This window comes from Engystomops pustulosus, chromosome 3 (genome assembly GCF_040894005.1).
Source record: "Engystomops pustulosus chromosome 3, aEngPut4.maternal, whole genome shotgun sequence".
NCBI classification, from domain to species: Eukaryota; Metazoa; Chordata; class Amphibia; order Anura; family Leptodactylidae; genus Engystomops; species Engystomops pustulosus.
The window spans coordinates 180,762,607-180,786,819 of NC_092413.1; the positions used below are offsets into that span (position 1 = coordinate 180,762,607).

Sequence of the window (24,213 nt, forward strand, 5' to 3'; positions counted from 1 at the left end):
TGTATACTATTAGGGGCTGCTGTATACTACAAGGGGCTGCTGTATACTACTGGTGGCTGATGTATAGTACTAGGGGCTTGCTGTATACTACTAGGGGCTGCTAAATACTACATGGGGGCTGGCAGGCTGTATACTACTGGGGGCTGGCAGGCTGTATACTATTGGGGGGGGGCTTGACCAATGCATTTACCACCCTTGGCTTATACTCGAGTCAGTAGTTTTTCCCAGTTTTTGTTGGTAAAATTAGGGGTCTCGGCTTATACTCGGGTCGGCTTATACTCGAGTATATACGGTAGCTTACAGTTTGCGGAATTGCAGAAGTACATGCACCCTCTGCATCTGTAGCTGAACCTGCAGAAGGGGTGATGAAATAATGCTGTACATAAGTATAACATGTTTTAGTAAAAGTTTATTCAGTTTTACTATTTATTTAAAAACTTTAAATCTGAAAAATGACAAAAGAACTTTTTTTTCAAATTTGTAGTCATTTATTGGCTAATTTTATAAATAAAAAAATATGTAATTACTAAAAGTATCCTATGAAGGTAAGGTCTTACATGTCTAAAGCTTTACATATCATAACAATTGTGGTGCATCGGCGCTGGGTTGCATGCGATGGAAATCGGGGCTGTGGCCGTCGGAAAACCCGACGGATTCAGAAAGACCTCGATATTTTTTTTTAAAAAATGTGCCGCTTGACACACACTTACCTCCACCCAGGATAGGATGGCGAACTCCGGTGGACTTTAGCGCAGTAGCGACACCTGGACGACATCGGGCGCACTACCTTAGTGAATCGCCGGAAGACCCAAATCCTCGACGGAGAATGCACCAGTGGATCGTGACAGGACCGGGTAAGTAAATGACCCCCAATGTTTCCCATCAGAGACAAATAAATTAAACTTGCTTTCATCAAGACAAGACAGATCTTTATCCTGTTCAGTGCTGAAGTGGTGAGCATTGTTGAAACGATTAGCCATGAAGAATCTCCACATTATCCTTTCCTCTCTTGCATTTGTCTTTTGAGGTCCACCTGTCTTCTTTGGGACTTGAATGAGTTTGTGATGTTGTAAAGATGCAATATTCTAGAATCACAGACTTGGAACAACCAGCTTCTCTTGCTATGGCTGATAGGGTCACCTTTTTGGCCTTTATCTGCTGATGAAAGGTGGAACGGTACGCTATTTTTACAAAGGCGAACAAATTGGAAAGTTAGACTCACAGTTTATAGGGTTTGTCAGATAATTAAGGAAATAAGCACCAGGTGCAAGAATAACACCAATAACTTGTAGGTATCTGAAAGTGTTCTCTAATTTTGATCAGTGTTCTTTCACAATTATGTAATTTACATTTTTATTTTGTGCTTAAGAATATATACAATTTATGAAATAAGCTTAAAATGCTGCTATTTTATTTCATGTTAGGATATATTCGCATAGGACTATTCAATGACCTTGGCATTATAGGCAATTGTGTCTTGTTCTATAATTCTGATCTCCAGTGTACGTTGGTCACGTTGATATCCTAGAGGCGGAATTAGACTGTCGGCCAATCCTATGAAAAAGGCAGGTTTGGGTAACATTAGGATAAGTCTACACATCCAGCGTTTAAACTGATAAAAAAATGTAAAAAAAAATCTGTATCAAATACACAGCCAAAACCTAATTTTGGCCTTTTTTGCCTTTAACATGGATTTGCACAAAAACAATAGTGGCAAAAATGTCAGGCACCCTGTGTGTCTTTGTCATACAACCTCAGCCACGATGATTAGTCTGACACATATTCTAGACTTCCTGTTTACCCTATTCATAAACATTGGTAATTATTTTATTTCGTCTTGTCAGTTCTCGTCTGTAATCTGTCCTTCAGAATTTACGACCTATTACCATGACTACACATTTTTAACATTACCTACACTGTCCGACCGGCTTGATTTTCTTTGTGCGCTTCCTGTTAATGGCTGAGCGCCGGCTCTGTTAGTGACACAGGTTCTGTCTTGTGGTATGCTAATTACCCTGTAATGGAAGACGACAAAACACTTTAAAACCGGTCACTTGTCGGTCATGCTCTTCCGTTCTCTCTGTATCTAAAAGTCTGAAATCCGCTCATTATTATAAAAGTAATTTATGTGATACCAACTGTAACATCTAAATTCATCATCTCCCTGATCACATATAAGCATCAGGGGGTACACTTGGGTATTTAGTAGGGTGTACGTGCTTAGAAATTTCAAAAGACAAGAGAAGAAATTACTAAGCAAAATCTACAAAACCACTTATCATTGATCTACAGGTCATACTATCCATTACACAGATAATATATTAGACAGGATTATTAGATCTGCCCAATTATACTGAACAATATCCCTTCTCTGGAAATAAAGCTCCATCCTAAACCATAAAAATCAAGACCAGTGTAACATCCTTTCTTCTCGGTGTGCAGCTGAAGAAGTAATAATTAATAATAATTGTTGTGGCTTTTTGAACTATTGAAGTGTGAACACGGTTTTAGCTGGCTATGATGTTTTGGGATTGATTTACTACCACACTCTTTCCTGCAAAATTAAAGGGGTATTCTCGTCTGGGCATTCACATTCAGTTTGATAAATCTGCCATACATAAACATTTCTTCAATTAGATGTTATTAAAAAATATGTTCCTGTGTGAAGATAATTTCTCATAAATGTGGTCATTTTGTCCCTTAGAAATGAGATGGCTTCCTCGGATACGGCCACCTCTGCTGGAGGGATTGTACAAAGAAAGAAAAGGTTTTTGTATATGAAATGTCCGGGATTTAAAACATGTCCCACAGCCATCCTGTGGTAATGATTGCTGAATCCAGGAGGTCAGACAGGACTCAATAGGGCATGTCTGGCCACTGCTGCCAGAGTGTGACGTGGTCGTTTAAGGGGAAGCCATCTCGTTTCTAAGGGACAGAATGACTACATTTATGAGAAATTATCTTCACACAGGAACATTTTTTTTAATAACATCCAATTGAAGAAATGTTTATAAATGGAAGATTAGTGAAACTGAATGTGAACACCCAGGCGAGAATACCCCTTTAACTCTGGTTCACAGTAAGTTAACACACAGTGATTGAAAGCTTTGCACACTAATCACTTGCCCCTCGTGTTATTAGGATCTTTGAGTTATGTCCCAATCACTACTGTAACCAGGCTCTGAGATCACCTACCCTTAGGGTGCTGGGTATAGTTATTCATGGCTAGCCCCATGCCTTGTTTGAGACTTTAATCACTGCACTCCTGTTCAGATTTTGTATTTGTGATTTTGTACTTTGTTTGCTCTGTTGTGACCCAGCTTGGCGACCATTCTTACCTGAGCATATCGTTTTGTCCTTGTCTACATGTTTTGCATTTTAGCGTAGGGAAGGATTGTTGACCAGTTGTCCTGCACCGCCTAGGATAAGTGAGGTAAGCAGGTAGAGCTTATGGGGGCTTTCGTATTAGGACTCACTCTCTAATCTGTGTTCTTGTACCAGGTCCACTCATTACAACCAGACCATTATCCCTAATTCCCCATAGATCACCTGTAAAAAAATGTAAAATAGGGCAAGACTGGCAAATGGCACTGTCAATGCTACGTGCATGTCAGATTTTTTTTACAGTCCATTGATCCTGCTCCAGTGTGGTAATTTTTTTATGTGTTTCAAGAAAGTAGCTCAGAGCTGTAAAAATTGGATGTGAAAATATGACACAACTAGGATAATACTAGGACTAAAAAAAAAGATGGTAGGAACCACTAGATCTGAAAACTGACCAAACTCTGAACTGACCAAAATCATATGATTTGACAGTTAGTACATGAAAAACTGTTTTTTTTTTTAACATATTAACATTTTAACATATTTTATTGGTATACCAAACAAAGTTAACAAAGACAACTGGCATATCCTTCACATAACAAAGTTGGTGCAGGGCAGTAAGTCCCAGAGACTGTGGGCCCTTAATGTCCGTACATACATAAAGAAAGCAAATAACCACAGAGCTCTAGAGAGATCCCAGGTTCAAGGGTGCTAAATGATTCCAGCTCATCAGGAAATCTTGAGTTTGCCCAATTTACCTGCTTAATCATTTTGAAGATACCACACCAGAGTAGTATAAGGGGAAACTATTTCCCAGATATTCTCATTTGAGTAAATCTCAAAAATAAAACCTCCCCATTTATCAAAGAACTTTTCTGTCAGTACAGTACTCCATCTTGATGCTTTCCAAATGAATGTATCTCCCGATGAGCTGTAATAGATCCTTAACCTGTGGGCCAACTGATTGTAACCATATGCAACGTTTAGCTGTTAAAATATAAACATGGAGCACTAAAGGTAGGGAAAAATCCAGCACGTCACAGTGAAGGAGTAGCAAGCTTGGATCCATGGGCAAATCTATCCTCAATTTGTCTTTCACCCGTAAAAAAAACTTGTCGCCAAAATTCCTGGATAACCGGGCATGCCCATATCCCATGAAATAAGTCTGTCATTGATATTTCGGGCACTTTGTTAGCCTGTGCGGTGCTGCAGGGTGTGGAGGTATATTGAAGCCATAGATAGCTTTGTGTAAGAACCTAAAATAACCATCTCTCCATTTCTCACTGATAACTGCCTTCCTAAGTCATTTAACCCCTTAATGACCGCCCTATCGGGTTTTTACGGCGGTCATTAAGGGTACTTCTTCTGACGTGTACGCCTTTCTACAGCGGCACGTCAGAAGATTTCGGGACACCGGGTCTCGCTGGTGCCGGTGTCGGGCTGTGATATCACAGCCCAGACCCGGCACTAACACCCGGGATCGGAAAAACTCCGATCCCGAGTGTTTAACCCCTTACAATCCGCGGTCAAGCATGACCGCGGCGTGCAAGTGTGTCCCCCGTGGATCGGACCCCCCCGGTGTGCTTACCGGGGGATCCGATCCCTCCTGCCACTCGTCGGGACCCGGGGCTTCCAGCTTCTCTCCCCGCCGGGTTCTGCCTTCCTGGCAGGACCCGGCTGTAAGTAACTGAGCATGCGCGGCATGCCTAGTTACTTACACTATACACTGCAATACAAGTGTATTGCAGTGTAAAGGCTTGAATAAGCGATCGGATGATCGCTTATTCAAGCCAAGAAGTAGAAAATGTAAAAAAAAAAATTAAATCTTTTTATAATATAATTAAATAAATAAATAAAATAAAAGTCCCATAATCTCCCCAGTAACACATAAAATGTAAATAAAACACAAAAACACGTACATATTTGGTATCACCGCGTCCATATTAATCTGTACAATAAATCTAAATCAATATTGAACCCGCTCGGTGAACTATGTAAAAAAAAACTCGGAAAACTTCCCATAATATACAATTTTTCATCAAACACCATCACAAAAAATGTTCTAAAAAGTGATCAAAAAAAGTTACGTTACCTAATATGATACGACTGAAAAGAACAACTGTTTTTGCAAAAAATAATCCCTCAACCAGATCTGACAACAGAAAAATACAGAAGTTATGGCTCTGAAAAGTTGTCAATAGTAAAAATAATGTGATTTTCTCCAATATTGGTTTTGCTCAGGAAAATTGAGCAAAAATAAGAAAAACTATATAAATGAGATATCACCGCAATCGTAGTGAACCAGAGAATAAAGATAAAATATTATTTTTACATTACGGAGAGCGGGGGGAAAAAATGCTAAAAATCCAGAATAAAAATTGATGATTTTGTTTGTGTCCCCCTTGAAATAGTTAATAAAATCTCAAGAATAAGCTTTAGACTCCCCAAATAAATTATCTATACATTGTATCTCATCCCATAAAAAATAAGCCCTCATATGTTCGCATTACCAAAAAAAATAAAAATGTATAGGTCGTACAATGTGACAATACAAATCTGCTGTGAATGGCGCCTCCATTCATTCTATACTCGGCCGTGCGTCCGTACAGCAGTTTACCACCACATATGGGGTATCAGTACACTCGGGAGGAATTGGGCATCAAGCGTTGCAGTGCGTTTCATCATTTAATTTATTCTGAAAATGTCAGTTTTGGCCTAAATGAATGTATTTAAAAAAAAATTCTATAGTTTCTAAATCGCAGGTCCATATTTTTTAACCCATGTAAAACACTTAAAGGGTTAATGGACTTAATTTGTTGTTTTACATATGTTGAGGGGTGAACTTTCTATAGTGGGGTAATTTGTGGGGTTTTACTATTATTTAGGCCTCTCAAAGTCACTTGAAAGCTGAGTTGTCAATTTTCATGAAAATAAGAAAAATCGCACCTAAAGTTCTGCACCTCATAACATCCTAGAAAAATGACTGGAAGCATAAAATATCATCCCAACATAAAGCAGATATTCTGTAAATGTTAATTATCAAACTTTTTGGGTAGTTTTACATCTTGTCTGGAAACCAGAACATTTCAAACTTGGAAAATGAAGAATTTTTACAAACTTTTTCCAAATTTTCACTTTTTTTCAGAACTAAACGCAAAACTTATCACTTAAATTTTATAACTAACATGAAGTACAATGTGTCACGAGAAAACATTCTCAAAATCACCAGGATATGTTAAAGCGTTCCGAAGTTATAACCAATTATCGTGAGACATGTCAGATTTGAAAAATCGAGTCTGGTCATTGAGCTGAAAACTAGTGTCGGTGATAAGGGGTTAAGCACCAGTCATTTAAGCACCAGTGGTGTAAGGCCTATGTCTTTCTCCAATGGTTTAAATGGAGAGGTTGCCTTCCTATCTACTTCCACTCTACGGAGTGAGAGGAACAAAAATGAAATAGAGTGGACAGCCGGGGTGGAGCGGAGAACCGCTTACAGGAAGGTGTGTGTTCTTTATTTTGTCCAGTCTCTGCAGTAGCAGAATTGGGGAATGGAGATGTCCTTCCTGACAGAAGAGGCGTCGGGAATCATTGAATTTTGACTTCTAAACTCAGCTGCTACATAAGCCAAAAGAAGCAAAATTATTCAAAATGTACTGATCAGCCCTGAGAAAGAAACCATTGAAACGATTATGAGTCAATTCTTATTGTGAAACTGAAGTGAGCCTGCAGCCATCGAGACTCCCGAGTCATTAGAGGCTGCTCCCTGCCCTGCCAGGTGATACACTATCAGGAGTATAGCGCTCTCCTCCCTGTGCACCGCAGAAATGTGATATAGCTTCCTTCTGATCCATTATTTCTCCGAACATTCATTTTTAGAGGATATCTACAGAAAGATCTGCAGAAACCCCGCAGGGCTGGTACCAATGTGGAAGAAAAACTATTGAAATGATTTTCCACAATATATATACATATATTTTTCAAAGAGTGGAATTTCTATGGTTAACAAATAGAAGTGTTCCTGCATTTTCACACGGGATACATGTATAGTGCATCCACAGGGCATGTAAATCCCTGTGGGGCTTTTAACACTGCAGCCATATAACAAATCCTGAAACCTTCAGACAAATTGCCTTAATGAACGCTGATGGTCAAATGTATATGCATTTACTTATAGGTACAACCCGAGCTCCCTTGGAGAATGAAATCTGTTATGCACCAAGTCTAATATCATGTGCTGCAGCCATAGAAATGAAGTTCATATCCTAGAATAGAAGATCATTTTTTCATGTCATAATCCAGGCAACAAATATACAGAAAATCTGTTTGGGACTATGGGAGACATCTAGCTTTCTGCCAAAGCGGATCTGGCTGCAGAATATGTGAATGAGCTCAGTCGTACTACAATTTTCACAGTATATTTTTGGGTTAAAAATCAGAGCATTTTGTTCGGCAGGCAAAGATTCGTCTTTGCTGCCAAAATTGGTCATCTTTACAGAGCTGATGTTGGAAGCTTTCAGGGAATGTCTTTCACCACTACTTTTATTATGTATATCCATCAACATTACTATATGTAAAAATACTGTATGTCAATGCCATAACTATACAGTAGACTGGTCATTGAATCTGAAGACCCCAAAATAAGAAAAAGGAAAAGTTGAAGTATGTAGGCAGAAAAATCAATATACGTACATTAAACTAGACTTTACTTTGAACACTGAGAAGGAGCAAATGTATACTGGTTAATAATTCTAATCTATAGGCTAGATTTGGCGGGGGGGGGGGGTTGTGCATAGGGTAGTCAAGAGATGTGCATTCATTTTAAATAGGACCTGTTAGAGCGATTTGGGTAACTAACCACCTAGAGGTCCTTATGGACTGGTCGTTTAGTGTCCCAAATTGCCATTTACCAAGTCTCTCCATTGGTGCTATTAAAAAAACCTCTATACTTACCTAGAGATAGGTCCAATTAGACGCATCAGAACCATCTTGTTTCCCCAGCGCTTACGCAGTACTTCAATGAAGCCGGAGCTGTATACTCATTGCGCAAGCGCTGTACCCAAATCACTGACGCAGTGAAGCTGGGGTGTAGTACTTTGGCTTCACTGCTATAATGTACGGGCACAGGGAGCACCGGAACAAGGTAAGTATTAATGTTTTTTTTTTAAGCGTCATCTGGGGACTTTGTAAAGGGCGATTTTGTACACTAAACCACATACATCAAATATACTGTTAACCCCTGCACTTTGCTCACTGTGGAATCTAAATAGCACTCAACACTTTTTATCCTGCAACATATATAATACAGATCGCTAATTTTGGCTGGGGAAGGGGGGGTGGCTAACCGCTCCAATAGGAACTCAGCTACATTTACCAAGTTTGACCACTGCACGGAAAACCTAAGATTCTTTTGGTTCTGATGATTCTGCAGTAGTATCACATGGGTCTTACTGCTGGGAACATCATTTGTATAGGAAACCTAGGTCCATTATTTGGAAGGCCTAACACAGTGCTCGCCTATGGGTGCCCCCTGTTGGTGCTGATTGCTGCACCCCATGGAGTCATCTCTGGCAGAAATCTGAGTACCAGAACTTTTACAATATAATGCAATAAAGTAGTATCACAGCACATTGTATGAGAGATTAGACCCCCTGGGGTTCAAGCAGGGCTTGTTTTAGACAAAGTGAGACCCTGGGCAAAACTAAAAGTGAGGCTCCAAAATAAAACTATTTGGTGAAGGTTAAATAAGCTGCAACGTTTCAAGAATAAAAAAGACTACTCAGCCGATATGTTAGAGCTTGGAATAAAGTTCACAGCTTATTACACCTGATACCTGGACTAGAGTGTTGCTATTTTATTTGATATGGATATACAGATAGATAGATATGAGATAGATAGATAGATAGATAGATAGATAGATAGATAGATAGATAGATACAACCCACCACCCCTATCTCCACACTGCTTCCCTAAAAATACCACAGTCACTTACAGTATAACGTCACACAAATAACACAGTGCTTACATACAGGAACCCATAATTATTATTATAACATATGCATTCTGTTTTTAAACCAAGTGCGAACACACAAGGAAAAACAAATCACCATATGCATATTTGTATGCAATAATTGTGCATATGTTATTAAAATAAGTAACAATGTGTTTTCTATTTTAATATTAATAATAAAGATGAATAATGTAAAACACATGTTCCTACTACTATAACACATATGCTTTCGATGATGCATTTATCTAAATGCATTTCAAAACATAATAGAAACGCCTCATGTAACCACATCCTTTAATAGTCTTTTATTCAGCACTCCTACCCCCAGTCACCAATCACTGCACCCCACAATCAACCTCAGCATCCCCACACACTGTGTCTGTGCAGGGCAGCAGGTGGGTGTAATGATGCCATCATACGCCCCCTGGGACCTACACACTGTACAACTGTCTTAACGCAGGTGCTATTGATTTGGCAGGATCATAGTCCTGCTGGGTGATTCAAGTTGTTGCCCTGGGCAAATGCCCCTTTGCACACATTAGACCAATGTCTGATGATAAATCTGGAGCAGTTTAATACTGTTGAGTCATACTTTCCACCATCTATTAGTTTTGTTATCTGTGCCAACTTTTAGTGCAAACTTTTTGCTGTGAGCAGTCCTGTTTTCCTGGTCACTCTAGCAGTAGTGATATAAATGCGGGCATTCCTTCATAGTGTATTATTTCTATAATCTGTAGCAGAGGAGCTTCAATACTAAGTGTGTACATAAAGGAGAGCCACATTTGGGGCCGGCTCATGGTGTAAGTAGCCCCGGGGCGACAGTCTTACTGGGCCCCTCTTCAGCAAACTAATGTCACAGCATCCCCACCCCCCATAAACACACTGTCACCCTCCCCAGAAGCTTACACTACTGCCTCCCCCTCCCCGGGGGAAAACATTTTAACTCACTTTTCTTAGCTCCCCCAAAGCAGCACAAGCATTCCCCTCCTTTTTTCAGCATCTGCCTGCTGTACTCTCCGGCTCTCCATCATCATGTGTGCCGGGTTCATAGACATCGCGTACAGTGGGGAGTGCCGCTTTGGGGGTATGAGGAAAGGTGAGTTTTGCTTTGTGCCTCTATACTGTGTTTCAGACAAGCGTAGCCTAGGGGCAGATAACAAGAAGAGATTGAAGGTTATTATTTGTACCAGTGTCTAAAAGCAACACTTGTACAATTGATTCAGTGGGCCCCTTTAGTACCTTTGGGCACCAGAATCCGTTTGGCAGGTGCTGGTGCCGGACCAGGCCACATTCATCTCAACTAAAGGCCTATAAGAAAGCACAACTTGCAATAATGGCCACATGTGGCCTTTCATGAGTTGCTGACAGTAAGAGTCCAATGAGCACTTAGCGGTGAGTGCAGCAAGATGTTCTCCCTGCTCCCAGGTCCTCTCCTCTGTGTTCTGAAATAGAGGCCCCAGGAGCAGGAGAGGACCCTGGGGTGGTTGTGACAGCTGTACTGTGCTGTTTGACCTGCCGCAGTTCTGATCCAGGTTTTGATACAACCAGCATTAGAAACAGAGCAGAGCAGCACATGGAGTAGAGAAAAAACTGCAGTATGGTGCACGGAGAAGAGCCAGGATAGGAGAGGATTCATTTATTGTTTTCTGTCTGCTCTAGGGGTCTCCAGTATTAGTAGTTTTATGCTCTGGGGGTCTCCAGTATTACTATTATCTGCCCTGTGACTTCAAGTGCTGTCTGCTCTGAATGCAGTATTTGATTTCTGGGGTGGTATTTATAATTTCTATGCTGACATTTTGTTCTGTACTGTGGTTATATGTGTATGTAGATGCATCTAGTGTACTGGTTACAGATGCGGTCCCTTAAAGTTGAGTAATATGACAATGTGGCCCTTGGACCAATAAATATTTCTCACCCCTGGCCCAAATCCTGAGATCAGAAATAGAACAGACATTTAAAGAAAACTCTGGCACCAGAGCCCTGGCTGAGGCCACACCCCTATTCACTGACCACGCCCCTTATTTGTGCTAGTCAGAAAACTGTCAAAAACTAGTCTAAAAGTCCTGTGATAAATGTGGCGCAGGGCAGTTACACACATTGAATGATGCCTGAAGTTTTATCTATGCAATCTATTAGATATGTAAAATAATTATTTCACACATCGACTCATGTGTCATAATATTAAAAGCACTAGAACGTCCCAATCAACGCTTTTTAACATTAATACAATGGTGAATAATAAAATTGTAAAGGTTGTACGGTTTCTATAAATGATGAAAACGTGGTATCTGTGTGACCTGTAACCACACATAGGCGGTATATACTGTACATGTGTGTATATACATTTATATAACGGCGGGAGAGGCCTCCATGACCTTCCTGAATTCCACAGCCGTTTGTGGCGTCGCTCCTGGACTCCACATGACGTCACAATTGGCTTTGGAATCCCATAGAACTAGTACAGCAGCGCCGCCTGACAAGCGCCGACAGGTCTGGGACTACTAATGTCACATTGTTCGCTGCCGCGAACGTCAATAAAGATGTTGAAGGATTGGACGCACGGCCTGACAGCATCATGGAGCTATACAAATAGGACTGGAGACGTCACGCGGGGCGTGGCCCGGCATCACGCAAGTGGGCGGGACCAGACGGAAATGCGGATTTGTCCAATCAGATCTTACTTTGCATTTGCGGCGGAAACGGGAGGTCAAACATGGCGACTTGTTGGCTTCAGAACCATTCATTTTTATTTCGCACCATAGAGGGCTAAGGGTGAAGAAGGGAGGTAGAGTTGCGAAGTCTCGCGAGATCCTCCCCACTCTCCTGCTCCTCCCACCGGCCGAGCTAGCTGAGTGAGGGATGCTTGTCCGCCATCGCGGAGGGGTTTAGTCAGCGCCGAGTAGACTAGTTCCGGTACAGAACACTACGTTCTTCCAGCCGCGCTGCTGGGGAAACAGGCCCGGATAGAGGACGCTACAGGAGCACCGAGGTCTTTGCTAGGCCGGGCCCGGGGCCTCCTCACACCGACACACGCCGGGGGGAGACAAGGAGGGGCCCCGGGGCCGAGAGAGGACGACGATCAGCCGCCGATATGTCGAACCTCAGTAAAGGCACCGGCAGCCGGAAGGACACCAAGATGAGGATCCGGGCCTTCCCGGTAAGAGAGGCGGAGAGATGGAGGCGGGCGGGAGGTGGGGGCAGCTGCACAATGACCGGCCCTACACCAGGGCAGATGGCAGCGCCGCCTACAGGCCCAGCACAACTACACGGCTATTGTTCCCTGTTATCAGCCAGGGCTTATATCTGACAAGAAGTGTCACCCAAAGGAGTAGCGCAGGACACCTCACCCCCATGGAGTCTGCCTCTCCTGTCTCTACATGGTCACCGCCTGCTGTCAGTGAATAGACAATTATTATTTATATCCAGGCCTTTCCTGTCATGTCCATGTAGTAACCTCCCAATCACTGCCTGCCGTCAGTGAATGGGGAGCTGGTAGCCACTCAGTTTCTGCCTTCTGTCAGTGAATAGACCATCATTATTTACAACAGGCAAATCCTTATCACCTCCGCCTGCTGTCAGTGAATAGTCATCAATTATAACCATTTCTTTCCTGATAATGTCCACAAAGTAACCACCCCATCACTGCCTACTGTCAGTGAATAGACCATTATTATTTACATCCAGGCCATTCCTGATCATCTCCATTTAGTAACCTCCCAGTCACCACCTGCTTTCAGTGAATAGACCATCATAATTTACAACAGGCCTTTCCTTATCACATCCATGTAGTAACCAACCAATCACCGCCTGCTGTCAGTGAATGGGGAGCTGGTAGCCATTCAGTCGCTGCCTGCTGTCATTGAATTGACCATTGTTATTTACAACCAGGGCTTTCCTGATCATGTCCAGAAAGTAACCGCCCAAAACTGCCTGCTGTCAGTGAATAGACAATTATTTACATCCAGTCCATTCCTGATCATCTCCATGAAGTAACCACCTAATCACTGCCTGCTGTCAGTGAATGAAGAGCTGGTAGCCACTCTGCTTGCTGTCAGTGATTAGACCATCATTTACAACCAGGACTTTCCTGAACTGATCTGGCGAGCTCTGTGCAGCGCTGTGTAATCTGTGTGCGCTATATAAATAAAGGAATTATTATTATGTCCACGAAGTAACCACCCAATCACTGGCTGCTGTCAGTGAATAGACATCGTTATTTGCATCCAGGCCTACCCTGATCATGTCCTGCCAATCATTTCTGTGTTTCCGTAAGTTTTTGAACGCTCAGGAGGTCATTAAGCTTTGTTTTCCTGGCACCTACTTTAGATATGTTATCAGTTTTGGGTATTAGGGGTCCCTTGATTTGTATGAGGGGGGGATTACAATGAGGGTGGCAGTACAACACCTGGCCCTGTAGGGACCACACAGATGGATGGGTTTGGTGCAGCATGTTGCCGTTTGCTCTCCAGAACATGAAACGTTGTCTTGTTGCTCTGGTCCTGAGTGAGGCGCTCACCTGTGAGAGATAAGGCCACACCACCAGGCTGGTAACTAAAATAAGGAGGATGCAGAAAAACAAGGAACGTGTGCATACATTTGCATATCCATTATTTTTACGACTATCCCCCAATCAGCATCTTGCAGCTACAGATGATCATGTGCTGCAGTCCTTATGGCCTATGTCCTAGTGATCCACCCCATGATAGCGCTGTGTGCTGCAGCTTTCTTGTGACCCTCTTACTTATCTCTGCTGACAGCACAAGTTTTAAGAATTGTCAGAGTTGGGGAAGAATGACAACTATGGGAGGTTCTGTCCAGACTCTCCTTTCTGGTACATTCTCTACAGATGGTACAGATGTGTGTCTAGTGGTTAGGTGGTGCCAAGGTCTAAAAATCAGGAAGGAGGTTACCAAAACATCGAAAGATGTAATAAAGAATATGACATTAATAGTATATGATCGACTGAGAACATCCACACTGTCCATAGAGATTAATGAGCTAATAGCCGACCTGTGTTACCGTACATCTCCTCCCGGGCCTGCCAAGATCAGCACCTGGGATTGTATCAGATCTAAAACAAGTTCTGCGCTCTCCCTCATTCCCTAAACAGCGCTGCTCCTTCCTTTATTACCACTCGTTCCCTTTCACTGCAGGCGGGTGTAGTGGTGTGCATTTGGGGCAGAAATAAGGCTTTTCCCTAATATTCTTATATTACAACTACAGAGATGTAGTACATACAGTGTGTAGCCTCCGTACACAGTACAAGGTTATCAGCAGATCTGTAATCACATCCACAGATTGCCATAGCCGGTTCTGGTGCAAAGGTTTTTTCAAAGAATCCAAAGTTGACCCATTTTTTTCATTCAATAGGGCTGATAAGTTTGTGTCATATTAGACCTTATGCGGATGGGTGACAGCTGAATATCAGCAGAATAAGCAGCTAAATATTAAATTCCGGAATGTGTGGACACGGCTTTGGAGCGCTGTCACTTTCAGTCCACAATCCGTCTTGCTTCATTCTATCCTAAAGCTTTAGTGCTGCACTGACACTGTCACCATTATATAGTGACTGTCCAGGCTAGAGCCTCGTTCACACTGCCATGGTTTACTTCTGCTCAGAACAGCAACTACAACTGGAGGGACAGGAGTGTGACAACTTTAAGACCAAAAGCTCCCTTTTACTGTTTTGTGTGACTGCCCCCTTGTTTTCATTAGATTTCTCATGTAGGTACCTATTAAGTGCCACTTCATTAGCTCACAGCTCTGATCTGTGACAACATTGGTTAAAGCTTCAATAAACATTTGAAGCAAATTATCATTTTTATTTCCAAAATGACTAGTACGGGTAATAGTAAACGTTGATATACTTTAAGAATAAATGCTTCTATGTGCCTTTTTTTCTGCTTCTTTATCCTGCAGTTAGCAGTGTAAGTGAAAGCCTTCTGAAAAAAATTCACAAGAAAATATTTCATTCGTAAACTATGTTAAAATGTTTACTGTTGTCACCTGCACTGCTGATTTCTGCTCTTTTGTTTAAAGTTTAGTTTGGCTGGCTGCTGTATGTAACACTAGTATGAATTTCATGGGCAGAATGATCGTAAAGTGTGGGGACCCAGGCTATTGCCCCAGCAAAGAGTACACCAGAGGCTGAATCTCGTATCACTGAACTAACATGCTGAGTTCAGTCCAGTGATACAAGGTTCTGGTCTGGGCCATCTCACCAATGCATGGAGTGTTTTTCTTGGACCAGACTTGCTTGAAGGTAACCAGCTAAAGGGCCTCAGACCTAAGTATAGGGTTTCTACACATCTGTATGGGCCACATGTGACCAAAGCAGTGAAAAAGTAAGGCCTTACCTGCAAAAGTGTGGGCCAATTGGGAACTGCGGTTTCTGGACAACCCCTTTAAATATTATATTGCAACTGAGGTGTATGCAGGCACCATAAAACATACATGTCTCAAATAAAAAATATCAAAGATAATGCACTAAAAAAAGGGCTTGCTTGTGCACCACCAGTTTTAATGCGCATATCATTATGATCCGGCTGTGCTGTTCTCATTCAGATGATACGCAGAATGAATGTGACATCAGTACTTCTGCATGGGTACAGGCCCAGGTGCTCCTCTTTGGCCTCTGTCAGTTGGGTTGGGGTGTACGGATACACCTTGGGAGGTCCCTGGCACATAGGACACAGTATGACTGAGCCTCCCTAGAGGGGAGCTATAACAATGCTGTATTTTTGTGATTGTCAGCCTTGGAGATGTCTTCACAGGCTGTGGGGAACAGCTGGCTTATGTGGAATCACAGACAGACATGAAGTGATACAAGCAACGACTATCTGTAATAAAATTTTAATGAGCACCATTGTGGGACCAGTGACAGGTCATGTCTCATCTACAGCTGATGAGCTGCGGTTAATTATGGCCGCTCTCCATTAGATGCGCTCATTCTCAGCACAGTGTGCGCTGTACGTTATATCCAGACGCACACCTTGCCGGATTGAACCTCCGCTCTTTCACTCGTCATCCGGCAACTGTAGAACATGTCACCAAATAGTGTCGTATGTGGCATGTCTTATCCACTAATGCTCTGCTCATAGCACTGACAACAGTGATAGGTATTCACCCAGTCAGACACATCTCGGGACTAGACACAATTGAGAGGTAGTCACACGCTATTCGCTCCCTGCTCTAGTCAATGAGAATCCCTAAAATAGTCAAGTAAACGTCTTCAAAGTCCAGCATGTAATATGCAGTTTCTGTGGGTCAGTATAAGTTTGCTTTTGTGGCTCGCTGGTTGTGCGCACACATAGAACGCAGTGACTGTCGTTTAACTTTCCTAAAATGTAGAGATATTTTTAAAATACCTTTTTTTAAATGCAGTGTTCATTGCATGGCCCCTATTATGGGCTCAGACGCTTTGCCTCATATAGTACCGGCTGCTTTATCTCAGTCTGATCTGTCCTCTACCCTTTGTTTTCAGGAGTCCACAATACACATTTTGGACTGAATTGGTGATCAAAGCCTAAAATAAGTTGCTCAAATTAGAGAAATCAGCCCATGATGTTGTGGCTATACACTGGATGTGTTTCATTATATAGAAGACCAAATTTTACTATTTTCTGTCCACTGTTGGAGCCTTTTCATTATGTATGTACCGTATTTTTCGGACTATAAGGCACACAAAAGCTCCTTTGATTTTCTCAGAAATATAGTCCGAAAAATATGGTAATATACATGTAATATATGGTCACGATTAGATGGGTGCTGGATGCTTGATGTTAGTGGACCTTCTCCTAAATCCCTGTGTCAGGTTATGTCTCCTCACTGTTACTTCTCAAGTGAAAGTCACTTTTCCCATTAAATGGTCTTTGTTGTGAGTGTAGTTTAGCTGTGGAAGACCTGATGTCTGTCATTTATCACATACGTTTCCCCAGAGCACAACAGCTGCCGTGCCGGGTCAGCGCTGCAGGAAAGAACCGCTCTCAGTGGGAACAGTCACAACACGTTGTCTACACGGTCCAACAAGTTCTCTAGTCAAATACTTCAGACGGTTTTGCAGTTGAATAATAATGAACTTCCTTTTGATTAGCATTTTTTCCATACCTGAGGTTTTTTTTCACGTTGTGACCTTGTAGTAAAGTCCAACGTGCACTGAGGGAATTGTTCTCACGATGAAACTGTGACCGGCACATATACCCATTCACATGGGTGGAAATGTACTGGAACTGTCTGTTAGACTGGACAGTCTTAAAATATGCGCTATATTAGCAGTCCAATATGGAGGAGGTGTAAAATGCGATAATGTCTCAGATTTATCATCCGACATAAACACTGTAATAAACTGACATTTTTGGCACCTGCAATGGTAACGTGGCTCGTGCCTATTTTTCATAAAGTTACAAATATGTCTAAAAAGTTTATGAAATGTTTGAAAATAACACAGTAGTCATTTTAGATTTTGGAAATACACCTAGCACATTAGTGGTCAAGGCGGGGTCACCCTGGCCAGCCAAATTTATTATGACCTGTGGCAAAAACAAATTGGTGCAGGTTCCAGGTAAAAGCTATTCAAGTGGCAAAGGTGGCATAGCTTTCAATTGTAATAGAAGAATACCGAGCCCAAATTACACAGAGATCCGAACCTCTTAGTGATTCCGAAACGGGGCCCACGGACTGCACTCTTACAGAGGACAGAAGTGCTTGTATTCTATCAACTTGTCGTCTGCCTGACGGTCTGCAGCGCCGCCACTTTAGTCTGGCGGGCAGACGAGGACTTTAATTTAATACAAGGTCTTCTGTCCTCTGCAAGTGTGGGGTCGGGGCTGACGTACGGGCCGGTGTTCATGGGCTGCACAAGCGTGTACAGGAAGGATAAAACTGTGTGTTTTTTTAGGGAAGCATAGAAATTCCTCTTGCATGGGACTGCTGTATAGTAGAACCCACCTTAGATTGCCTTTCACTCCTATGTGTGTATTAACTTTTTATTTGTTGCTGCATTAAGAAATTCTATAAGATTGTTATATATGTTATACAGTTGTGCTATATACAGTGAGGGGAACTTATAAAGACTTGGGCATTGTACCTGCACCAGGCATAGATTCCAGGATTCCCTGGCCCAGGAATCATGTATGTCCATGACCTACAAGGAATTATAAATGCCCCTTGTTGTTGGTTTCCTGGGGGAAGTGAATATACTATAAAAAAAAAATATAATTAAAATGTGGTATTATAAACTGGCTAATGAGATTTTAAGATGTAAAGATTTTTTTTCTCGGGGGGTGGGGGGTTGACCAGATCCCGATCTCTGATCCTTACCGATGTGTTTATATACTTCATTTTCTTGGTAGTTGTCTTGATTTGCCTAATCACAAATGTTCATGAGACGTTGTCTGTTTCACGCACATGATTTTTGCATGTTTTATATTTGTCAGAGGGAATATAATGAGATGTACAATGCTTCCCCTAGCATATGCTGCAGACTTCCATCTTTACCAGGATTTATCTTCTGGCCTTAGTAGTGTATTAGTTCTCACAGATAAATACAGTTTTTCATGAGTCACTATGACCTGGGCGTTTTTTTGCAGCATAGGCTTAGAAATATGTGTATTTGTGGATACGTAGTGTTCTTACAAAGCCTGGCTCTTTAGTTTTACACACAGTTCTATGTATATAGCCATGATTTAGTAGCCCCTTCCATGTTCTGCAGACCCTTTATACTCACTGGGACCCTGCAACATGAATTCTCTATTCATGTTATTTGCAGCTGCGCAGTTTGATGTATTTCATATAAAATCTGAATTGGCAAATCTGATGTTTAGTTGCGGCTACATGCAAATACAATGTATGAATATTCTGGAGGGAATGGATTTTATCCAGTGCTCATGATACATTTACTAAAAAAAACCTATTCACAAATGGTAAACTTTTGCATTAGTAAGTTATCTTACTTAGCCTTGTGCTCATGAACATTATATTTCTGTGGAGTCACCCATGCATATCTGCATGCCAGCTGTGTGTCGCACAACTCGAAGCAGGTCCTATTCCTGTGTGTTTTTTTTGTGGCTCTCAGTTGCTGTTATTGGTGTCTGAGTGGACCTCAGGACTTACCGAACACGAGTGCATGTAGGCCAGCGCGTTCCCCTCCGGCTCCTGTGCGCCCAGCGCGTTCCCCTCCGGCTCCTGTGCGCCCAGCGCGTTCCCCTCCGGCTCCTGTGCGCCCAGCGCGTTCCCCTCCGGCTCCTGTGCGCCCAGCGCGTTCCCCTCCGGCTCCTGTGCGCCCAGCGCGTTCCCCTCCGGCTCCTGTGCGCCCAGCGCGTTCCCCTCCGGCTCCTGTGCGCCCAGCGCGTTCCCCTCCGGCTCCTGTGCGCCCAGCGCGTTCCCCTCCGGCTCCTGTGCGCCCAGCGCGTTCCCCTCCGGCTCCTGTGCGCCCAGCGCGTTCCCCTCCGGCTCCTGTGCGCCCAGCGCGTTCCCCTCCGGCTCCTGTGCGCCCAGCGCGTTCCCCTCCGGCTCCTGTGCGCCCAGCGCGTTCCCCTCCGGCTCCTGTGCGCCCAGCGCGTTCCCCTCCGGCTCCTGTGCGCCCAGCGCGTTCCCCTCCGGCTCCTGTGCGCCCAGCGCGTTCCCCATCCGGCTCCTGTGCGCCCAGCGCGTTCCCCTCCGGCTCCTGTGCGCCCAGCGCGTTCCCCTCGTAATAGGTAGCAAATTAGTTCTGTGAAGTCTATTCCTGCAGTTCTTAAATTTCATGATTTCCTGCCAACAGCAAGGGAGTTTAGCTGCAGGATCAGACTGCACAAGATTTGTTTGTAGTCTGTTACCATGGAGACACAGGAGCTCTAGAAACAGATCGCTTTCAATGCATAAAAAGGAAGCGGAAGCATTTGGGCACAATGTATAATTTTATATAAATGAACTGTAAAATAATCAAAACTGGATGACTCTTATGAGTTAAAAAATCGTCCGTTTCCAGAGGGTTTTCTGACTTTCGGCCAAGATGATAAAAGCCTAATAACTTAATTTGGTATTAAGCCATACACATATGATGGCTCTAGACATACAAGTACTGAAGCGATCACTGCATCTGCCCCCTCCTTTAGTAGTCAGTATTGATCCTCGTTGGGCAACAATGATAATCTTCTCTGCTCCTCTGGGCTCCGTATGTGCTGTAATAGATAGTCCTTGGCAGTGGTAGAACAGAGACGCATTGAGTAATGCTGATATATTTATGTACTCTCCATGTAACCTCTTTACCCAAGTGTCTCCTTGGTAAGTGACTCGCTATGCTACTAGACGTCTGAAGATGGGGGCGTCTGAAGTGCTACTCTATAGTCTCTAAACTTGACTCTTCTCATTCAAAATCTTCTCTGATCATCTTCATGCGACTTTGGAGGAGATTTCTTATAAGTAAATGGGCGAGATTTCACAAAAGGAATTCTACGGACATTTCATACCCTACCATGTTTTAGTGGGATAAAGTCTGGTTGAGGGATTGGAGAAATTTCTGCCAGAATATGATTAGAAAAAACTATCCAAATGTCCATTGAGCTCATATACAATAATAGACGGTCCTGGTCAGGGTTGACTCTTCCATTGTTTTGTAACAAAATCCGTTTTGTTCTTGGTGCACTGTGTGATTGGTTTGTGTGTGATTTAAAGGGTTTGTCCAGAATCTACCAAAAACAGTGGGTGTAAATGTAATAGAAGATGTAATGAAGCCTCTTCCCATTCCACCATCCTAGACACGTAGCTAAGATGTGTTGGGCAGACGGATTTGTGAATGTTGCAGTGCAGGTTTCTGCCAGCTTGGGTTTGTACAATGTGTCTCATACAAGATATTGTGGATAAGATTGCTGCCTGTGAATGGGAAGGAGCCATCTGTTCTGATGAGTTTTACGAATTGCAGAGCGCTGCGGGGAGGGAAGTGCATGCCACCGTGCCCACACATCCCCGACTCCACTCTCATTCATTTACATGTCTTATCATCCGCTCTTATATCTGCGTATTATCCTGTAGGAGAACCAAACTACTTGGTGCCCTTTCAGAGTTATATCGGGGTTTTGCATAAGATTTTTATTTAAAAAAAAAAAACACAATTGTTAGCAACAAACACACCGCACTCAGATGCTGTGCATGTTTTTTTATCGGTGACTTGTAGATTTGAAATGGTCATTTCTCACAGACGCCTCTAGTGATTTTCATGAAAAATATTCATGTCTTAATGAACTCATTGAGTAATGGGGGGGGGTGTATGGAATCAATTTTCTTGCCTATAAACATCATTCAGTTGTTGCAACTTACAATTTGCACCTTATTGATGACCTTTTTGCAACTTTTGTCCACCCACTCCTACAGAGGTTGCTTTGATGCCTGTACAAGCGTCATGGATGTTTGAATAGGTTATTTTATGAATAAATAAAAAAATAAAGTACAAAAAATTACTCCCACTCCTAAATAAATTGGATTATTTCAAGATGCAAATTTAACAACACAAAAGGTCATAGTCTGGTCAGGTGGGGGTGGGTCATCATTTTCAGTCAGTCTAACCTGGTGGGCCTGTGTGGACCACAGTCTGGCCCAGGAGGGGTCGTAGGCGCCAATTATTGCCCAGACTGGGTTCAGCAGCGTCAGCCATGGTTCACTCTGTAGGTTGAAATTTCTGAGGAAACAGAAAAAAAAAAGGTTGAGCACTTTTTATTTATTGCATGATGTAAAAATACTATTATTGTCTGTCTCTATTGGATGCCATTTTGCCTTTTCAGAGAATTTGCATTAATATAATTGTGTATTTAAACCTTCCTGGCTGCCAGAATCCTGTGTGAGTCCCAGGGTATATTTTGGTTTGGATGCATTACAAAAAACATGCGACTTGTCTGCTGCTCACTCACTCATCAGCTCTCAGCCCCCACTTTCTGCTACTGCACAGCTCCTCCCTCCTGCTCCTTTACTCACACAGGGACAGAGCTCACAACCTGGTGAGCTGACAGTGGGGGAGAGAGAGAAGCTGTACAGGAGCACAAAGGTGGGGGCTGAGAGAAGGAGAGTGAGCAGCACAGAGAAGTTGCATGTTTTCTTTTATTCATTATATATATATTTTTTTTAAATGCATCCACACCAAAACAACCCCTGGAACTCCCCAGAGGATTGTATCGGGAAGCCAGGTAGCTTAAAACACACATTTATATTATAATGTAAATGCCCAGAGAAGGCAGAAAGACACATTTGCGATGCAGCTGTAATGGGATTCTGCAGCCTGTCTTTAGTGAAAATGAGTCCCCTGGTGACAGAAAACAGGGGCAGTGATGATTTCCTTGTGTAAATATCTGTCTATTAACACTATATTCTATTACTGAAAATGTCATACTACTCATCGGCTAAAAATACTCCTCAAAAATATTACCCCTCTGGAAAAATGTTAGTACGGCCTTTGCACTCCACTCTTTAATTCGCAAAACTTCAGATTTATCATCTGCATCAAAAAGTTGCAAATTTAGGTGCAAATGCAATCCAGTGTTGTAAGAAATACTAAAGAACTTTTTATTCAATAACAAAAGTTACAGATCCCCTGAAGGCTTCATCACTTCATGTGCCACATTTATCTCTCTGCCTAAGCCACGGTCATACAATATCTAATGATAAATCTCCCCCAATGGCTCGCTGTGTAATTCCAGTCCCCTCTGTTACAAGCACGGATGGGGCTCATGTGCCTGGGCCCTCAGGGGCTCCTATAGTTGTTTCCATTCTGCCACTTAGTGATTGCATACACTTGTATGGTGACACTGGGCTGGACGCAAGCCTAGCCCTGCTGTAACGCAATGTATGCTGTGTATGGATCCATCTATTCACCTATATCCAGTGTAGACAAGGTGCTTGGGCTTCCTGAAATGTAATATTTTCTTGGGTTCTCTTGACGTATTTAAGTGTTTCCAGTCTTGATTATTGACTATTTTCTCTTGTCTGTTACAGATGACTATGGATGAAAAGTATGTGAATAGCATATGGGATTTGCTAAAGAACGCAATTCAAGAAATTCAGCGCAAGAACAACAGTGGACTGAGTTTTGAAGAACTATATAGAAATGCCTATACTATGGTGCTGCATAAACATGGAGAGAAACTATACACGGGACTTAGAGAAGTAGTGACGGAACATCTCATAAATAAGGTAACCAGGGCGAGCGCTTCCATCTCGCCCCTATGTATGTGTCTGTGTCTGTGTGAAGGAATCCAGTTAATATTCAGTGTACTCCGGGCTGAGCCCTAATCAGACTAATGGATTTGTGTCCACAGCAATAGCTGCAAATTCCTTGAGGTATTTCTGCATGAATTGGGTAAGGTTCTTGGATCTGGTAAAGTGTTTCAGGAGTGTTTCTCTTCGGACACTGACCCTGCTCTCTAAAAAGTGTCCAGATAGGTTGGCCAGTGCAATAATTTTTTTACAACTACTCCTTAATTGGTTAAAACCATAAAATAGCAGGTTCTGGTGCTGTCTCATACCCTCATGGACTGTACTTCCTGGTTCCTCTAGATACACAGGAAATGGCTGCTTATCCAATCAACAGTTAGCAGTGTCCTGCCGTTTCCTGTGGTTGGCTGGCTGGATATTTCCTCGGGTCAGGAAGTCAAATCCCACTTTACAGAGACTTTGCCAATTAAGGCCACCTTGCAGGCATGTGGAGACTTACAGCCATTGATGCTCCACTGGGGGATTCTTTGATATATTCCATTACGTTTCCCAATATGGAACAAGGAAAACATTGCCTTTCTAACTATATTGAAAGGCAGCACCCTTGGCACCAACCATGACTTCGTGAAGCCTAATGACATGCTGTGGGATTAAAGGGGTATTTCCATTTTGGAAAATTAATGTTATTGTTAGTATGATGAAAA

General features: G+C 42.6%; 1 protein-coding gene and 1 long non-coding RNA gene across 3 annotated transcripts in view; one reads left to right on the forward strand and one right to left on the reverse strand.

Annotated features, from left to right (window-relative positions):
- Positions 1-1,929: 1,929 nt before the first annotated feature.
- Positions 1,930-12,168, reverse strand: LOC140122361 (uncharacterized). Its single transcript, XR_011854314.1, has 3 exons — positions 12,013-12,168; positions 3,339-3,549; positions 1,930-2,015 (listed from the first exon to the last, which is right to left on the reverse strand). It is a non-coding gene; the product is annotated as an uncharacterized lncRNA (long non-coding RNA).
- Positions 12,031-24,213, forward strand: part of CUL3 (cullin 3) — a 44,555-nt gene continuing 32,372 nt past the window's right edge. For both annotated transcript variants that reach the window (XM_072143126.1, XM_072143127.1), the window contains exons 1-2: positions 12,031-12,488; positions 23,291-23,488. In XM_072143126.1, coding sequence (XP_071999227.1) covers positions 12,423-12,488; positions 23,291-23,488 — 264 coding nt within the window. In that variant the 5' untranslated portion in view covers positions 12,031-12,422. The remainder of the gene's footprint in view (positions 12,489-23,290; positions 23,489-24,213) is intronic.